This window comes from Buteo buteo, chromosome 13 (genome assembly GCF_964188355.1).
Source record: "Buteo buteo chromosome 13, bButBut1.hap1.1, whole genome shotgun sequence".
NCBI lineage: Eukaryota > Metazoa > Chordata > Aves > Accipitriformes > Accipitridae > Buteo > Buteo buteo.
Genome location: NC_134183.1, coordinates 30,337,483 through 30,356,031, shown reverse-complemented (window position 1 = coordinate 30,356,031; position 18,549 = coordinate 30,337,483). Strand labels below are relative to the sequence as shown.

The 18,549-nt window shown below is 39.0% G+C and overlaps 1 protein-coding gene across 2 annotated transcripts in view; it reads left to right on the top strand.

Moving 5' to 3' along the window:
- NEDD4 (NEDD4 E3 ubiquitin protein ligase) overlaps positions 1-18,549 on the top strand; it is a 63,773-nt gene continuing 45,224 nt past the window's right edge. For both annotated transcript variants that reach the window (XM_075045338.1, XM_075045337.1), the window contains exons 1-5: positions 1-118; positions 13,477-13,550; positions 15,166-15,244; positions 16,453-16,491; positions 16,938-16,991. In XM_075045338.1, coding sequence (XP_074901439.1) covers positions 74-118; positions 13,477-13,550; positions 15,166-15,244; positions 16,453-16,491; positions 16,938-16,991 — 291 coding nt within the window. In that variant the 5' untranslated portion in view covers positions 1-73. The remainder of the gene's footprint in view (positions 119-13,476; positions 13,551-15,165; positions 15,245-16,452; positions 16,492-16,937; positions 16,992-18,549) is intronic.

Genomic DNA, 18,549 nt, shown 5'->3' with positions numbered 1-18,549 from the left:
GCCGCGCGGCGGGGCGGCGGCGGCGGCGGGTAAACACGGCGGCGGGGCTGCGGGGAGCGCGCGCTGTTCGGCCATGGCGGCTTCTCCTGTTGAGGTGTTCGGGCTGCCGGGCGAGGAGGTGAGGCCTGCGACCGCTCTCTTCCTCCCCGTCTCCGCTCCACGCTTCCCGCTTCCTTTCTCTGCGGAGGGCGGGCGGCGGCGGCTTCCCCGCGGGGCCGGGCCGGGCCAGGCCGGGCGGTTTTCTCCTCAGGGAGGGGGTTTCCTGCGGGCCCGTAGCGGTCTGGCGTGGCGGCCGGGTGGGGGAGCGGGGCTGAGGTGAGGTGGGGTGGGGGCCTCGGCGGGCCCGCCCGGGAGCTGGGGAGCGCGGCGCCGGCGCCCCCCTGCCAGCTCCCCTCCGTCCCGGCAGCCGAGCCGTCCCGCCAGCCTCGGCCGGCCGCGGGGAGGGCGGTAAGCTGGCGGCTGCCGTGTCTCCTAGCACCGGCATTCCTGTCTCTAGGCTGCTTTTTGAAAGCTGTGCGAGCCTCCCCCTGTAGACGGAGAAATTCGTGTGCGTTGGGCAATATCCTCGTGACGGAGCTAGATGGGTGAAGCGGGATTTCTTCTCCCCCCCGCTCCCTCCCCCGGTGCTGAAGAATAAAGTCTTTGTTTCAGGCTTTGTCACAGACAGCATTTGAACCGCTGAGGTGGTGCGTGGATTAAAATGATGCGAAAGGTAGTTTGGGGCCTGAGCGACGGTGCTTTTCTCTGCATTGCCGTTAGCGAGAGCATGAAATCGTGTGTGCGTTCAGGTGTTTTTTGCAATAAACTCGTGGATAACTGAAAGTGACTTCTACAGCGACTTCTATCATCAGGTCGTAGTTCCTGAGCACGTGGATCTTTGGAAGGTGGCTGATAGTGATGTACCTGTTACTGTGCTGAAGTGGTAGGTGGGTGGGATGGGCTTTTGCATCATAACGGTGGCATGTGCATAGGGCAGAATATTGATGGAACAGTTAACTTTATCAAGAAGAAAGAAGGTCACTATTTTTTTTTTTTGCAGGTACAGGATGACTAAAAGCTGTATCTATCTGAAAGCTGTTTGGTGATCTGTGTGAAGTCAGTAATGTTGTCTTTGAGCCAGCAGGATATTTAACCAAGACTGTCTTTGATCGGCTCTTTTTGTGTCCCGGCAGTGATGATCTCTGTGTCAGTGCACACTTGTTGCATCATTAGCAGGAATTCACTTTATCAAAACTATGAAATATTATTCCTAGTCTGTTAGCATGGTTCTCTTTCTCAAGTTTTCCTTTACTGCTGGAGAAGTAACTATAAAGCTCTCAAATTATTTCTTTTTTTTTTTCCCTTCATCTTAATATTTGAATTGCATAGGAGTTATAATAGGAAATTAGCACAGCATGCTGCAAGGGTTCCATAGTGCTTCCCATTGCAAGATCCTATTTGCAGTTGCTAGTAACTTTTTGAGGCTATCTAGTTGGACTAAAACATTCCATGCCTCAGGTTCTCTATTTTAACTTTATTAAACCTTGGTCATTTTAGTTGTTTCTTTAGCTTCCCTTGCTGTGGGGAAGGTATTTTGAAATCTGGTCAAAATTGAATGATTCTCATCTCTCCATCCTTATGAATTTGTTTCTTTGGAGGAGCTGGGGGAAGGGGGAGAAAATACGAAGATGTAACAAATCTATTGGATCCAACTTGTTTCGTAATTCGAAAGCTTAGCCAAACTTTTTCAAGTTGCAAATGTGAAAAATGTAGTTTGTTTATGATCAGAGACTTTGCTATTCAGTTGGTGCTTATTGTTTCACATGTAAAGAAGTTGCTTAGTCGTCTTCATAGTTTTCATGTGTGATTCTGCATGCACAGATGACAAAACAAATGATCTTGTGGTTATAGGAAAACTGCTGCCAGCTGCTTTAGCCTAGGGTACTAGAATGGAAACTAGAATTCTGATTCTCAAAGTTGTCCTTTTTTGTCTTCCCAGATTTTAATTCTGGAGGATTGAATACACCGAATCACTACAAACACACAAAGTCAGAAACCCAAATTGTATTGAAAGTAGCATCAAGGAGTTTTCTGTAAAAGCCTCTCCTGCCCTCGTTTTGCAGGCTTTTCATAGTTTATGTCTGCACACTGCTGCTTCCCCAGGGTTGCTCTGTGACCCATTCTGCAAGATGGATTTGCTTGGGGTATGAATCAAAACTGTCTGGTAAAAGAAAGTGGTGTTATCCACAAAACCTCTTTACTTGTTGCAGCTATTGCACACCATTATATGATAAACATAATTATAAATAAATGGTAAGTAAAATAATGAAGGAAGGTGAGGAGAAGTTGGTCTAATTGTTGCGGCAGTTGAATGCAGTATTAGAGTGTGGATTTTCCCTCCCCCTCTTCCTCACCCCCCAAGTTATGCATTTATTCCAGATTTCTTGGTTAATGGTGTATTAGTCACTTGGACTTAATAGATGGCTAATATGATGTTGCTGACACAAACAAAATGATGAAGAAGCTGGGGTGAAAAGGACACTGTAGCTGAGGTTATTGTGTATACAGTGGGTTATTGTATATGCTGTATTTAGGTATTTGAATTTCAGTGCCTGATTCTAGCAAATGAAGTTGTCCTTAATTTCTCTGGTTCAGTTTTTCTTCTGCAAAATGGATATAGTATCCTTTTGTCACCCATAGGACTTCCTATGACTTAGTTGCTTGTTGAAATAATGAGCACTAGAAAAGTCAATGGGGAAAACTAATAATTCTGTATTCAGAGCAGGGTTTTGGCAGTATGTGGAAAATAAGGTCTAGGGTCACATGCTGAAAAATGAAGACAGGAGAAAATACAAAATAGTAGTTTGTGAGCAATACCAATTTTGTTTACTTAGTAAGGTGTCTGTCTCTTAGAAAGAAATAGTTTATGATCCTATCATCAAAAGTTCTAATGGGATGAATATGCAATAACATGCTAAAATTATTATAATCTGGGAATGATATTAGACTAAAACGGAATGCTGATCACATTTCTGAATTCTTTTTTTTATTGTGAATTACTTTACGTTGCAGAATAGTGTATAGAAAAAAGGCAAATGAACAGATTATACACCTTGCTGCAGCCGATCTCAATGTAGAAAAATAAAGAGATCTAATAATATTTTTTAAAAATTACTTTTTATCTTCTCTCTAACTTTTTGTAAAGAGGAAAGAAATACCTTAATGTATACTTCCCACCTCCAGGTCAGACTTTGTCTCACAGTGCTCTTTGCCTCGGGTTGCCTCAGGTTGGGAGCATTAACTGCTGCAGACTTTGTCTTGACCTGTGAAGTGGGTAACCATGCCTGTTCTTGCATACTCAGGATACGTCTGCCTTTGCATATGGTTGCAAGTGTTGGTTCAGATCTGCAGGAACAGACTGACATGACTGCTGCTGCTTTTCTTTGTCATAGCAGTGGTAACTTTGCTGGTGCTCTTAAATGTGCTTGTTGAGGTGGGGTCTCCATAGGTACAGGGTATTTGGCTGAGGGACTTTCTAATACAAAACTTTCAGGTTGCTAAGACTCGCATTTCTGTTGGTTAAACACTTTGACCAACCATTTTCTGACACTGAGCTATTCACTTCCATTTACTGTGTTTTTGTGACAATTGACTGCAATACTAAATACAGCATTTTCTAACAGTAATTGTGGAATGATCTTTCAAAGACTGAAGGAAGAATCATTGATATCTCAGCTAATGCTCTGTTATTTCTTTGGTTACAGAAGGAATTATGTTTTTCAGTGGTTTGCTGGGTTAAAAATGTAATTGTTAAAGAACTGTCCAGAATGACAATGTATTTATTTCTGTTTTCTGTTAAAATATCTGCTTGCACTGTAGGGCTTTGGAATGGCGTTTAATAAAGTGACACTGCTTGGCTATATACTTGTCTTTCATAGCCTGTTTAATTTAAAAATTTCTGTATGTTAGAGTTCTTACACTCCCAACCTGAATTAAGGACTTTCTTATTTTTCTTAGCTCTTTTTATATTGCCTAAATAACATGATAGTTAGCTAGTATTTTTGATCTGTTGTGTCTGTTATGCTTGATCTGTTTCAGGGAGCAAACTAGTAACGGGAACTTCTCACAGGCAAAAATACACTCCCACTTGCATGCATTTGCCATTTCAGGTTTCTCAGTCACTTGAGAGCTGTCCTATGTAGAGCAACTGTTCTTGTTTTCTGCAGGTCACATAAGATTTCTCATAAGCATATGGTATTTTATTCTGGAAAGCTTTAGATATATTTTTATATTTCTTTAGGATGTACTACTGGAGTAGGTTGTTAATGGTTTAGCTTGCTGCTGGTGAACTGAATATCTTGGATGCATGGTTTGTCTTCTCTGCTTCTACATACCTTACCCCCCACAACCTTTCTCACATTGCTGTATTTTTGAGATGATGCTGATGACCAGAAATATTTCAGATATTACTTTGGAGGCTGGCATGGGCTAGTCTTCCTCTGGATTGCTTCTGATGAAAACGGCAATTTTGTTTGGCTCATTTGTGCTTGAGCTTGAGGCAGCCCAGTGCTTCTGTTCCTTTTCAAACCCTGTGGCCTCCCCAGCACCTCTGTACTAGATGTCTGCTCTATTTGACTCTGTTCTTATATGGGGCACTCATAGAAAAAACCAGACCTGCATGCCTCTGTGCTTCAGAAATGCTCTGAACTTATTCTAGGCTGTGAAGGACTTTCCCATTGCAAGGCATGATCTGGAATCCAGTATATCTGGAATAGTTTAGATGCTTGTAGAAATGGTGATGCTTGTTGGTGTGGGGTTTTGGGAGGTTTTTTGGTTTTGTTTTGGGTTTGATCCTTTGGGGTTTTTTTGTTGTTTTTTTTTTTTTTTTTTAACAGCAGTATAATTTGTGTCGATCTGATGGTTTCAAGAAGTTACTTTATGTACCTGGGTTTGTTTTGTTTTGTTTTTTAAAGCCTTTCTTTCACACTGAACTAACAAACACTGACTGACTGTTGTGAATATTGGGTTGCACATGTTGAAAAGTGGTTTGGTTGTTGTTGTTTTTTTGGTTTGGATTTTTTTTTTTAAAGTAAAATTCTGTTGACAAACTGGTAATTCCATTAGTGGACTGTTGTCTTCTTGAATCTTTTCCTTAATTCACAATCGAACGGAGGTGTTAAATACAATTTGTAGCAATAGCCATCTTGAAGGTTGAGACTTCCTTATTTATGAACACAAAATGCTTATATGGTACAATTAACGTTTAAGTTCTTTTAGTGAGTTAGTAAGACTGGACTGTAACTGGCAGGTTGAAGTTAATGACTTTCATTATGTTTACAAGATTTGATTAATGTAGTTCTATAATAGGAATCTTCCTGAATCTAAAACTTGCTTTGCGGGAATTTCTTCAAAGAAAAATGGTTTGGCTCTGTTGGTTGCCATAGAGGGGGAAGAGGGTGCTCTCTGGGTTGTGAAGGAATGGTCAAGACGGCAAAGTCTCTTTCCCACTTTCCACCTCCTGGTGAAATGAACTGGTGATGCAAACAAAACTTACTATCCTTTAGAGGTCACCTAACATATATGTCTGTTTCACTTGCAAGGTCTGAATATTGCAGGAACTATTTTCCTTCAGCTAAGGCTCACCATTTGTGGGAAATGCTTTCTTTCAAATGAGATGGTAAGTTTTTAACAGGAACTTCATTGAGCCTATTCCTCATGCTGTCAACTTTGTATCTGTCTCCTGCTGGAATTGCTCAAGCTGAGTATAGCATATATAAGTGCTCTTAGCCATCCTGATCTTGTAATTATGTGTTGGAGTTTTTTGTTTAAGATCTAAAGAATTTTATTTAAAATTCTTAGTACCTCTTTCTCTATAATATATGAGGAAGGTTTGTTCTTACATGTTGTTTTTAATGTTAGACAGGTGAACAATGTCAATATCATCAATATCTTCTGGACCGCTTAAGGGAAAACATTCTATGCTAACCTCAGCATAGGTAATGGAAGAGCCAAATCCTTAATCATGCAGACTCTGAAAAGTTTGTTTGAGGTGAAAAGACTGCTTATTGCTCCATTAAGGAACAATGGTTTTGTTGTGAAACACTCAAACATAACTTTTATTGTCACTAACGATCTCAAGGTAAAAAAACAAAACAAAACCCAAGCTTAATGCAATTTGAAATAAGTGCTCTTGGATGGGAGATACAGACTAGGAAACTTCGTAAGGTATGGGTTTTTTTAACTTATAGAAACACAGCAGTGTCATCTACTAAAACTGGCAGATGCAAGAAGCTATCTATTCAACTGGAATACATAGCCACTTTAGCTGTAATAATCTTCCAGCATTGTTTCCAAGCTGCTCCTAGGCTTCAGAGCCTTTTATGTGATGATGTCTGTCTTTAATCGACAATTTGTGCTTGAAATACAAGCTACTAGTAGGGTGAAGCTGGGTACCTTGAGTAAGATGTCTCACAGATTTGAGAAGCATGCTATAAAAGAAACGATACATTCATGGTGTGTATCTCTTATGCTAGTACTTATTCTTTAACGGGATCTTGGCTTTAGTGTACTTCTACGTATGCAAGTGTCCTAACTCATCTCGTTGTTTATAGCTGTTCCTTAATGACGTCAGCAGCCTGTGTTGATCTGCTCTGCAGAACACTCTATAACAGTTGATGATAATCTCTCTCTCTTTTTTTTTTTTTATTCCTCTCTACTGACTTTCTGGACCTCAGTACATGGGATGGGAGGGATCGCTCTACATGGGATGTAGAACACGTTCAGCCCGTTGAACATTCCTTCCTTTTTATGCTCTTTCACTGGACCAGGCTATTTACTGGTTTCAGTGTTGAACTTCCAAACTATGGGTACCTTTATTTCAGCTTGCCTTGTTGGCACATACCCAAATCTGAATTTTCTGTTCTCTTTTTATCTTTGCATTATATGCAGATGTGGTATGAAGCTTAAGAAAGCCTTAACAGATAATTCCTGATATTACCAGAATCTTAAAAGGTGATGCTGCTGTACTATTTTATCATTGTAATACCCTTCGATGCTCTTTTTCTTGGCTTGATTTAGTGGTAGTTGATTCTTGACCTATCTAGCTGGAACAAAAGAATAACAGGATGTTATTGCCTAGAGCAGTTGTTTACTATGAAGTGTGCTCACTGTTAGACTACTCAGACATTTTTATATTGGCTTCCTCAAAAAAAGCTGTCTAGTAGTCCAGCAGATACTACCATTTTGTGTTTTACATTAGATTAACCATCTTGGTTTTGGTGTTTCCTTGCATCTGGTATGAATCCTTTCTGTAGAAGTATATTAAAAAAGCAAAATCAAAACTTGAACCAAAGCCTAAAATAGGAAAGCAAATAAAATTAATTTTTCAATACTAATCAAATATGTACTTTGAAGAACCCTTCTCCGAATTAAAAACCTGTCTCTTCTGTTGCCATACAATTATTTTAATTTATCTGAATTTTATATCTTACATGTCAAACTGCTTTTTCTGTATGGTAGTTGTTTATCTGAGCGTGGCTCCAATCAGTCACGTGCTGGAGCTTTGGGATACATCAGGAATCATTGTTCAACCTGAGAAATGGATTGCAACTTGCTGAAAACTCCTGTAAAATTGTTTGGACTTGAAGTGTTTACACTAATATCAGGGAGTGCCTTTATAGCCGCTGAACTAGGTAATAGCATGTTATGTGTTTTGTCTTATGGTTCAAGTGAAGGAGAACAGTTAGTAGTGTAATATGTTCATAGTTGAATTATTGGATGTTGCACACATGAATGACTGGCAAAGGTAAATGTGTCTTGCTGGTGTAACATTATAGAATCTTATCACATTTAGTTTGTGTAGGAAATATTTTATCATCTACAGTCTGTGGAACTGGCAACGCACTCTGCATGCACACACACGGATATGTACACATGCATGTGCGCACACTCAAAGACTGAAGTCTACCTTTGAGGACTCAGACAAGGCTCACACTTGCTCATTTTTCTCTGGTTTGTTCAGTGTTTTGTACTATAGTAATCACCATGTCACCATTTCTTAATTTGTGCTTTCTTTCTTACCCTTTCTTTCTGCATGTGCCTTTCCTTCTGTCTTCTGCTCTGTCTTGGACTTCCACCACTAAAGCAGGAGTCTCTCTCCCAGTTGTCATCAGCATTATTTTCCTGCTGTGTGAATTTGGGAAGGATGGGGGTGAGAATGGACAGTGTTAATACTTGTCCTTTATAGTCATTGACTATAAACAGCTGTAACCCAGGCAAGACCATTCTATTCTGATAAAGTTGTGAGCAAGTTTAAACTCCTTAAAAGCTTGAAATTTCTTCCCAAATGCTGTTTTCTTGCCCAAAATGAACAGTTCAAGAATTTCTCACCTTAATATATATTCATTGAATCTAGGTAGATTCATAGTGACTTTTGTGGAAATGAAACACTGTCCACTTCTGGAAGTGGCCACTTTATTAGTTTGACTCTTGCTTTGCTGAGTAGAGAATGCATTTTAAAACTATTTTAATAAGCATACATAAAAAGGATTTCTGTGTTACGGTCAGTTCAAAGTATCACAGGCTGACAGGCATTGCCTTTAAAGCTTTAAGTTATTGATTGTCTGTCTACATATCAGGTTGGAGACCTTCTGTTTCATCATCTTGTTACATGCTATCTGTTAGTAAACAGATTCATTGTTAGAGATTGTGAAAATGGCATGTGTTAGCAGACCCAGGTATTTTGACCAGTTAATCTTGAACATGTACTTTGGAATATACTAATACAACTAACAAGAGAATAATGATAAAACCTGGAAGTTCATAATAAGATAACTAACTTACTGATTTAGCTCTGTAAAGGATGTTTTGTCTGACTTAATCGGACCAAGAATTTTTGGACAGTTCAGTCTCTGTAATATGTGATAGCCTTATCCCCCCCACATACCCCACCCCTCAGCTTTTAAAAATATTATATAACCCCTAAAAATAATTTATCCTTGAATTTGTTAGGACCAGACTAACTGATACAAACACTCAGTGTCATTTGGACTTCATTTGAATGCAGCCACTCCTTGACAGATTCAGTAGTTTAACAAATACTTCTTTTCCCACACTGTTTTTACCTGATTTGTATTGGCGTAGTTGTATTCTCACAGGGAACAGCTTCACAGTTTTAATGGTGAAATCATCTGCTTGTGTTTTCTATATGATGGTGTGTTGTGTGCCATTATTGTGTTCCCTTTTTTTTTTTTTTCCTTTCCCCTCCAGCCTCCAAAGTGGCTGGCAGTCCTTGCTCCATCTATACAAGCAACCCCTGTACAACTCTGTGTCCAGAGCTGCTGCCTTTAACGGGCTGTCGTGTGTGCATGTCTCTCAGAAGTGCATGTCTGTGTTATAGAGCAGCTGGGTACTAGGGCATTAAACCTATAAGACTTCTAATGTGCCTGTCTTCAGCTGTACAGACAGAAAAAAATTCAGACTGACCCCTTCAAGTTACCGTCAGGACTGCAAAAGCATGGGTAGGTATTTATGGCCAGGAAGAGACTGTTGGGGAGATAAATTGGTCTGAGAGCAGTTTCCTAGACAAGCTGCAGTGCTACTAGACATAAATGGTGTGTTCCTGGTTACTGACTAGGTGCCTATGCCTTCCTATGCCACCAGAACCACTAGAAGCACCACAGTGGTGGAAAAGAGTAGCAAGGCGAGCTTGGGAGAGTTTACAGACAATATAGGTACAGGTTGCAGCCTGTGTGTTTCTTGGACCATGAAAACAATCTAAGGTTGCAGCTGCCTATGGATCTACAGAAGCAGTTATTGATCCACCATTTCTTGTATGTGTGGCTACGAAGGCAGCAAATAAGGATGTCTCAGCAAGGTGAACAAAGAAGAAAAGGTTGAAAATTGCCTTTGAAACCGTGAAATTTTGGTTTTGGACCTGTTCCCTCTGGATGCCAGAATCAAGTATCTGATGCTTTGTCTCGGTGCAGAGCTTGCATCGCCTAATTTTTCACTGCATGAAATTAACTTCAAACAGTCCTGGAACTTTTCGGCTGTTCATTGCTTTCTGAGATCAGTGTGTTTTGGGCTTTTGTGAGCTGTAGCAGCCGTTCCTTAGCAATTCTGCCTGTCATCAGTGAGTGGGGAGAAAAGGTCATATGGTCACAGCACAGACCGGTATCCTGTCAGCAGGCCTCTCTGCCTCTTCAGGATGTGTGAGGTGGTAGCATAATGGATCCTTCCAGTGTAAGGCACTTCTGACTGCATTTGAATCGAGCTGTCTGAATTTCATCTGATCTGCCTTGCACACTAGTCTGACCAGAGAATGGGGAACCTAATCTCTTGTGATTAAGTATTGCCCTAGTGTGTTAGCGTGGGTTTTTTGCTGAACATTCTAGTCTTTATAGCTTGGAAAAAGAAGTGGACCCTTCAGTATCACCTGACAGTTTAATAAATACACAAAAATGTGTGTGGTGGGTTTTTGGGGAATGAGAGCAATTAGTGGAAAAAGTGAAAGCGAAAAAGGAGGTCCATGGGGAAGATTGTTGTGAACAATTCAGATTATTTTTTTTAACTGTTTTTGTTAATCTAGAAGGATATTTCTATATGGCAGTTCATAAGCAGATGTCAGCTTGCTTAGTTGTTCTGCTGGGATAACTAAAATCCTGTAGCTATCCTATTTTGGCACTGATCCCAAACAAATAATACTCTCTCTTTCAGCAAGGCATGTTTAAATCAACCTTCAGCGTGCCAGCCTCAGGTTTGCGGCTTCTAGTTTCCTGAGGTCATGTACAAAGCAACTTGTCTTTCTGTAAAATAGCATTCAGATAAATTCAGATCTCTATTATGTTACCAGTAAACAAACTGCGTGATTAAGCCAACTTTAAAATCTGAAGAGTGTGGGTCCTATTTCTGGGATCTCCCCCAAGTGGACTATGTTGATGCCCTGTTACGCCTGACTGAGATGCCTGTGCCCAAAAGCATCTAATTATCTTTATTTTTCTCATGCTTGAGTAAGTAAGAAAAGGTTGTGGACTAAGCAACTAAACACAGATGCAAGAAAAAGTATTTGTTTTTCAGGGCAGTGTATCCTACACCAACATCTGCTCTTGGTCTTTTTCTGAGGAGGAGATGGTGAGATTGTTTCTCAAGCTGGATTCTGTAAGTTGGATCCCATGGGCTGTGACTGAGGACCCTCCTCTTGTTGGGAGAGGGTAGTGGTGCACTGAGCCAAGTGCAGAAGTGCTCAGTGAGAGCGGAAATGCACCTGTGGTACTCCAACTTTAGTAGTCTCCAAAACTCTCATGTCGAATGTCACTGAAGCAGAGTAATTGATAGAAGATAAACTGGATGCTGTTTTGGAATGTAAGACAAGGGTGGACATTTTAGGATATTTGTGATATATAAAAATATTAACAAATGGCTTTTCTTAATTTGATGCCAATGTAGTTTTGTACTTACTTTTTCATAAATCTGGTCAGTTCTATTGCTGTCTGTTGCGACCACACTGTCATAAAACATATTGGTAATGTCCTGTGCCTTAAAGCATGATCATGTCTAAGAGTTTTGAAGGCTTAGGACACCTACTAGTGGTCAGTGCTGGCTGAGGTTGGTTGTTAGGTCTTTCTTTTCTGAACTATTAGATTTCCTAGTAGGAGACAATTTTCTTTGAGGTGAAGGTGAAAGATAGACTTGTGATTTGGCTGGAATTGTCTTGGCCGATTGACACTTTCGTCAGTAAGTGGATATGTAGATGTTCATGTAAGTTCCCTGGCAATCATCTCTAACGATAGAGGGTGGGAGAAACTTGCTTACTTTTTTTTTTTTTAATTTTCTATTTATTTAGTGGTTTGTTTTTAGTTTTACCTTGTTAGGCAGTAGTCTCTGCTTCAGGATTAGCATTCAATTCTCTCCATTAGCTTTTCGAACGCCTCCAATTGGTATTGGTTAGGGAGTCCAGCCCTGTGGTTATATAGGAGACCAATGATAAAGCAAACTTTCTGAGTGTTCCTACAAGTCTCCTTTTGAAGGCACTTTCAATCATATGTGGAATTCAGGAAGGCCCCAGGGACAACATCTGGTGCTTCACCCATTGCTCTTGGTATCTGTTTAACTCCTTAACCACCTAGGTTGGATCAGCTTTCCTCACAAGTGTCTCTGACTAGCCATTGCCTACAAACAGCTCTTCATCTGCAAATCTTTTTGCTTTCCAGAGAAACAGTGCTCATTTGTCTTCTTCCTCTGACATGGTCACAGCTGTTGGGATTTTTTTCCCCTCCTGAATTCACTAGCTTATCAGATGAGCCATGTAAGACTCTGCACAGCTGTATTAATTAACAGGAGGAGTGCAGTCACTTATGTCACTCCTGTGAAGCTGTAATTTGAATAACGTGTAACTGAAATAGTTTTTTGGCTTTCAAAAATCTCATACCCTGCTGACAGGTCATTTCAGAAATCCCAATATTTTGAGCATGGCTTCTCTGTGTTGTAAAATAAAAACATGCAAGAATTCTTTACTCTTGCCCTTTTTCAGAGTTTTTTACTGCTTTATTAATAAATTTGATACCCTTTTCATTCCCCCCCTGGAAATAAATTTATGGTCAGAATCTATTTCTCACCCTCTGAATGTGGAGATACCATTAAGTGAAAACTTGCTCAGTTCATACGCATTTGTCAGAGTGTTTAATGGAACTTGCTTGAATGGCTAGTGAGATGTAAAAGGCAGCCCATTGCTTGCATCCTAACAGATCATGCCCATGTGCACCAAAAATTGTTATGCTGTTCAGAGCATGTTCTCACAAAGGTCCTTGCTTACTCTGTGGAAAAGATGGGTAAGAATTGCCTGCTGAGAAACAGGGGAACTGCTTGTGGAAACTGCTCCCAGATGCTTGCCTTCAAGTGAGCAGTTGGGAGCAGCAGAAGTCACTGGGCTCTTTGAATTGTGGCAATAGCAGCTTGCCCTTACCATTGCCCTAGGAGAAGATCTTCATGTGTGTACATGCAGTGCAGTGCATCTGATCTGATACAAGTGTATTGCAAGGCTTACTGGGGGAAAGTGGTGACTGCTACTGCTGGAACAATTTGGAATTTGGGAAAGAAGGCTGGCAGGAGCAGTTGTATGCTAGGTTAACAATCCTGTCCTGTGGGATTAAGCACCCTAACTCAAAACAATATCCCGCTCCTTTAGAACGCTGAGAAACAAAACAAAATGAACTTTAAAAAACCCCCAAACTCTACTGTATTGACTTACCCAGTTTTTTGGATTCTGTGTCTGCCGTCATATGTGGATACGATGGTGATAAGACTTTAAAAGGGGTAAAGATAGAATAAATTTGCTATTGAAACTTAGAGCTGTTTCTATGGGACAAAGTAACTGCATTACTTAGTCTATAGTTTTCAGTGTAAATTCAAAATTATGGCAATAATTGCTTGTAGCTTTATAAATAAAAAATGGATCCGAAAAATATGAATGCATCTTGAATATGTTATTTTGCATTTTAGGAGAACACACGTATTGTCAGGGTGAAGGTTATAGCTGGAATTGGCCTGGCCAAGAAGGATATCTTAGGAGCCAGGTAAGAATATATGTTGTTAATGTATTAAGGGGCAGCTGCTTCTTTATTTTTTTTTCCATGTTTTGATCCATTTTTTCCTGTTTTGATCTTAGTAAATCCTGCTGTGCCTCTGTCCAAAAAATCAGAACTGTTTTAACTGGTAATGTTATAAAATAATCGGAGACTATATAAACATGAAGATATCTGTTTTCTTGCCCAAGAGTCACTTGGAGAGATCTTACACATTGGCAAAACAATGTGTGGGAAGGTTTAATTCTGTGTGTGGTAAAATAGTTCTGCCATGGAGGATAGATACATGTATGTATTTTACTTCAGATAGACTGCAGCTAAAATAACAAGAGTTCAGTTATAATCAAAATTGTCTCATCTGTGCTTTAAAGACTTGGAATGAACACAACACTAAACGCTGGTAGCAACAAGACTGTTTCAACTCAAATTACATGCAGAGGAGCAGCATCCACCAATTCTATAGATGTGGTAAACCCATGTCAGTGGCTGCAGGCTCTGGGTATGTACAAATATAAAAGTTAACAATCCCTATAAGGGAAGAAACAACCAAAGTGGTTTAACATTTACCACAGGAAAAATCAGACTTTTGAAATGCTTTGTAGGATCTTACAGAATTGGCAAGTGGCAGCATGCAGCTTGTACTAAAGCTACTTTTTCTTCTGGCCCATGTACAGAGGGTCTAGAGAAGTACTGATGGGTTTAGTACTAGTTCTGCTGTCAGATGCTTTGGCATATGTATGGGAATGCTGTTATTTTAGCACTAGCAAAATTGTTAGGTGTGACATCAGTTTAGCATTAGAAAAATTTCTCTTGTAATACTCATATTTTCCCTAAAGCCAGACAGTCTCTCTTCATTATATTTTTCACATGCAATTTTTTTACTTCAGACAAAAATAGGGCAGCTTTTCTCATCATAACTTAAATATGTAAAAGCCATATGCTCTTCTGCTGTATGGCAGACAGTCTTGGTCACCTTTTGTTACTAGTCTGTTTGAGCAGTTGAATGCCTTGATTCTATGAAAAGTAGATATTCATATAATCTGCTGTTTATTGTACCACAGGAAGAAGAAAAAAAATCTGAGGCGGTAGGCCATTTTAAGCAACCATATTAGGACACCTTCATTAACCGAAAAATTCAGGTTAAACTCAAACTCTGTGAAACTGATAGAATGTTTAGTAAAAATATTGCATGTCCAAGGGAGTACCTCACATTCCAGGTGTTTTAAATTGTTAAAACAAGAGATTCAATAATTCAAGCTCTTTCAATCACAGCTGATGTTTTTCATGCATGTCTTCTTGAGGATTTATGAAATCTGTTCTCATTAAATAAGAACTGTGAAAGAGGAGAGAGAATCAAATTTTAGTAATATACAGAATATAAAATGGTATAGCTAGTATGGTCATCGTCAGTAACAATGTTTAGTTTTCTCTCTAAAACTATTTAGAAAATGATTGTAAGTACAAGTGTGTATGGTGTTCATAAAGTAATTTTAACTGCTCATTTCATAGCTTCTATTAATTTAAGCCGTTTAAAACTCAACTGCTAGTAATGTTGACAATAAAGGATCTATAGCAGCATGCTTATCTTTTTATTTCCCCTTCCCAGTGATCCATATGTGAAGGTGACAGTGTATGATCCAGTGAATGGAGTCCTTACCAGTGTTCAGACAAAAACTATTAAAAAGGTTAGCCATCTTACCTTTGTGGGTGTGGTGGTTTTGTTTGGGTTTTTTTTTGATCACACTCTAGAGAAAAGGTTAATACTACAGAAATACGAGAATTAGTATGTCACTTGAGTGAATGGACATGGGGAAAGGAATGTTCCCTGACCTACTCTGTTTCTCTGTTCATGCCATTATTTTGGTATTTTCTTTTCAATAATACTAGTGAAAGGTAGAGAAACACTAAGGAATACAAGGTGAAAACTGGTTCAAAACTGCATCATTCATGGAAATACTGGATTGTTCTGGTTTTCTGAGATCTTTAATGATATAAGAATCTCTCTTGCTGTGCAACTTTTTTTACTCTCTTCTTGCAAGAGTACAGCTTTTTTACTCTCTTCTTGCAAGAGTACAGCTTTTATTTTTGCTATGTTTGAAACACAAACACAATTTGTTGTGTTTCAACATCAAATTGGACAGTTCACCTGAATCATGGTACTACTCGTTTCTCTAGAATACCAGCAGGAAAAAGTTGGTCTTGGTACTGGTAACTTATGTTAGATCAACTAAAAATAAAAAATTGTGTACATGAGAGGGAAAGTACTCTTCCAAATCATTGTTTTCAGATAGTGGCTGTGATTTATATTATGAGATCACTCACGCATTTTCCCTTCATGTTGATAATTGTTAGTTTAGCTATGATGAGAGTTCAAAGTATCTCTAGTATTTTTAAAAATAGCCACAATTGAAAGATGTATTTAGGTGAACAGGTGGTATTGCTTGGCCCACCTGTGCCTGGTCTGTCTAGATTATGTTGTTGAGAGATTTGGCATTTGCTAAGAGTTCATAATTTCGGGATTAATGTATGTTTGCATTTAAGCAATGTGGATAGTGGACTGAGGAAAAGGCAGTGATTATTACTGAAGACATGCCATATATTAACTGATTTGGACTCTATAACGAGCCCTTCTCTGCATCCATGGCACTAACCAAAATCTGAGAATGCTTGCATAAATTGTCTCCATTCTGCACTGTATTAAAAGTCATAGGAGTCTTACACTGTTTAGCTGCAATAGCAAGGTTAAAGATTTTGTACTGTCTTCTTAAGTGGATTGTTACATGGGATAAAACAGACCTAAAACATCAAAAAAGACCCCAATATAGAATTGTCACTATAACCAATGCTGTCTGTCTTTTTTTTTTTTTACCTCTTTTCCTCCCCCCCCATATAGTCCTTAAACCCAAAGTGGAACGAAGAACTCTTATTTAGAGTAAGTGTTTTTACAGCCTTATTACCTATGTTGGATATTGTATTAACACATTAGGAAAAATGTTTTCTCAGTACTTCGGCTTAAAATCAGAAATATGTCTATAATTAATGTTCGAAAAGGCTCACAAACTGCTTTCCTTAGAAATACATTTGTTAACATTTCTATCTGTGCCAGAGTTAAATTTTCAGTCTTGATGTTATTTTCTTTATTCCATGAATGTTGAAAACATGAACATGGATTTAAAAACAGTTTGGGATAGCACCAGTCTTGGCTCATGGATTCTGATAGAAATGCGTTGCATAGTGAAATGGTGGCAAGGTGTAGATTTGCTGTTTAATTCAGGTCTTATGTATTTCTTTCCTCTTGCATAAACATAGAGAATTTGCTGAAGTCAAATGCTGGAATTCAGCATATATTTTAACTATTAATGTATTTCTTTTTCATAGGTTAATCCTCAGAAACACAGACTCCTTTTTGAAGTATTTGATGAAAACCGTTTGGTAGGTCCTTTTGTGTTAATATTGCAATGTTATTCATTCAAGTGCAAAGACTTGAATGAAAGTAAGTTTGTCTGGATTTAACATGGATAAAAAAACCACACCAAACAACCTTAACTTCTATAATGAAACCTAAAACTAAAGGCAGACCTGATTCGTTTACTTATCTGACATTACCACACTTTGTGGTGCTCTGAAGCAGTTATATTATTCTTAACTTCTAATGTGCTTTAACTCATAAAAGCATCGTTCTTTTATAATGCTTTTCAAATGATATGGCCAAATTCTTTGATGATATTGAAAGCTCTGCACTGAATATTTATTTTTCCCACAAACAAAGTTGTATTGACAATGTAGGTATCTGTATACAGTGTGAGAAGCTTCTTCAGTGTGTGAGGAGAAGCGTGAAAGAAAGTATGTGTGCGTTTTCTTTGGAAATCTTAACAAGTGGATGGTGGATTGTGATCTCGTAGATAGTTGTCACTCTCTGAATGGCAAGTCATAAGTAAGATACAGATAGCTTGTGCATTTATTTTCTCAGTGAAATCAAAACTCCTCCTCTGACCATGCTCTCATTTTATGTGTGAAGATGTCTGCTTACCAATCTTTCTGTCTGTACCTTTTATTGTAAATGAGTAAGGCTGGTAGCAGTACATTCATGACACTTACATCCTAGGGCCACTTCACAGACATTCCTTATCACCAGAATATGTATCTTTTCCTTCTGCAATAGTTCGAAACTAATAGGAGGGATTGAGTGCTCTTTAGTTTGTACTGCAAACACAGTTTCATTCTGACAGCTGTTATAAAGGAACTCTTTGTGCTTGAATAGTGTGTTGGCTATGAAAAACTTACTATCTTTTCCTAATGCTTTCTGCATATTTTCAGTAATCCATTGCGTCTTTTATGGAGGTGCTGTTCTGCTAAAGTTGGGAAGAGTGAAAATGTATATAAATATAAGTACAAACTGTCTGGAATAATGAGATTTAAGAAAGAAGAGGCTTGTTTCTTGATTAGAGGCATTACACAGTCCCAAACCCATTTACTTCTTGACTGGTGGTATTACCTGTCCCAAGTATTCCAAATATGGTGTGTCTTTTATTTTTTGAAAAGCAATTTTAAAGGGAATCGCCAGCATTTGTGGCTTATATGGCAGGTTAAACATGATTTTTCAGGATGATCAGATGTTCATCTCAACATGATGTTATGGGCTACAGTATATTCTTCATGAGGTCAAAGTACTTTGTCCATTAGCCTTTGGAACATTACTGCCACCCCCTGGAAGGCAGGAAGCATGATTAGAAAGTCAGATTCCTGATTTTTGGGGGGGAAGGCCAATGCTTTCTTTGTGGTTTCCACCAAGAGAATTCTTTAGCATTCTTTCGCTAATCTAGAGTAGATAAGTTGATCTGTTTGCTTATGGGAGAGGAACCAATAAAACATTGTATTGGCATCAACTTGGAAAGGGTGCTTTTTTTCCTATGTATGATTCTATTTAGAGATCAAAGCATCATGACCTCATCAGTCACTGTATAGTTCTACAATAACAACATTATTTTTC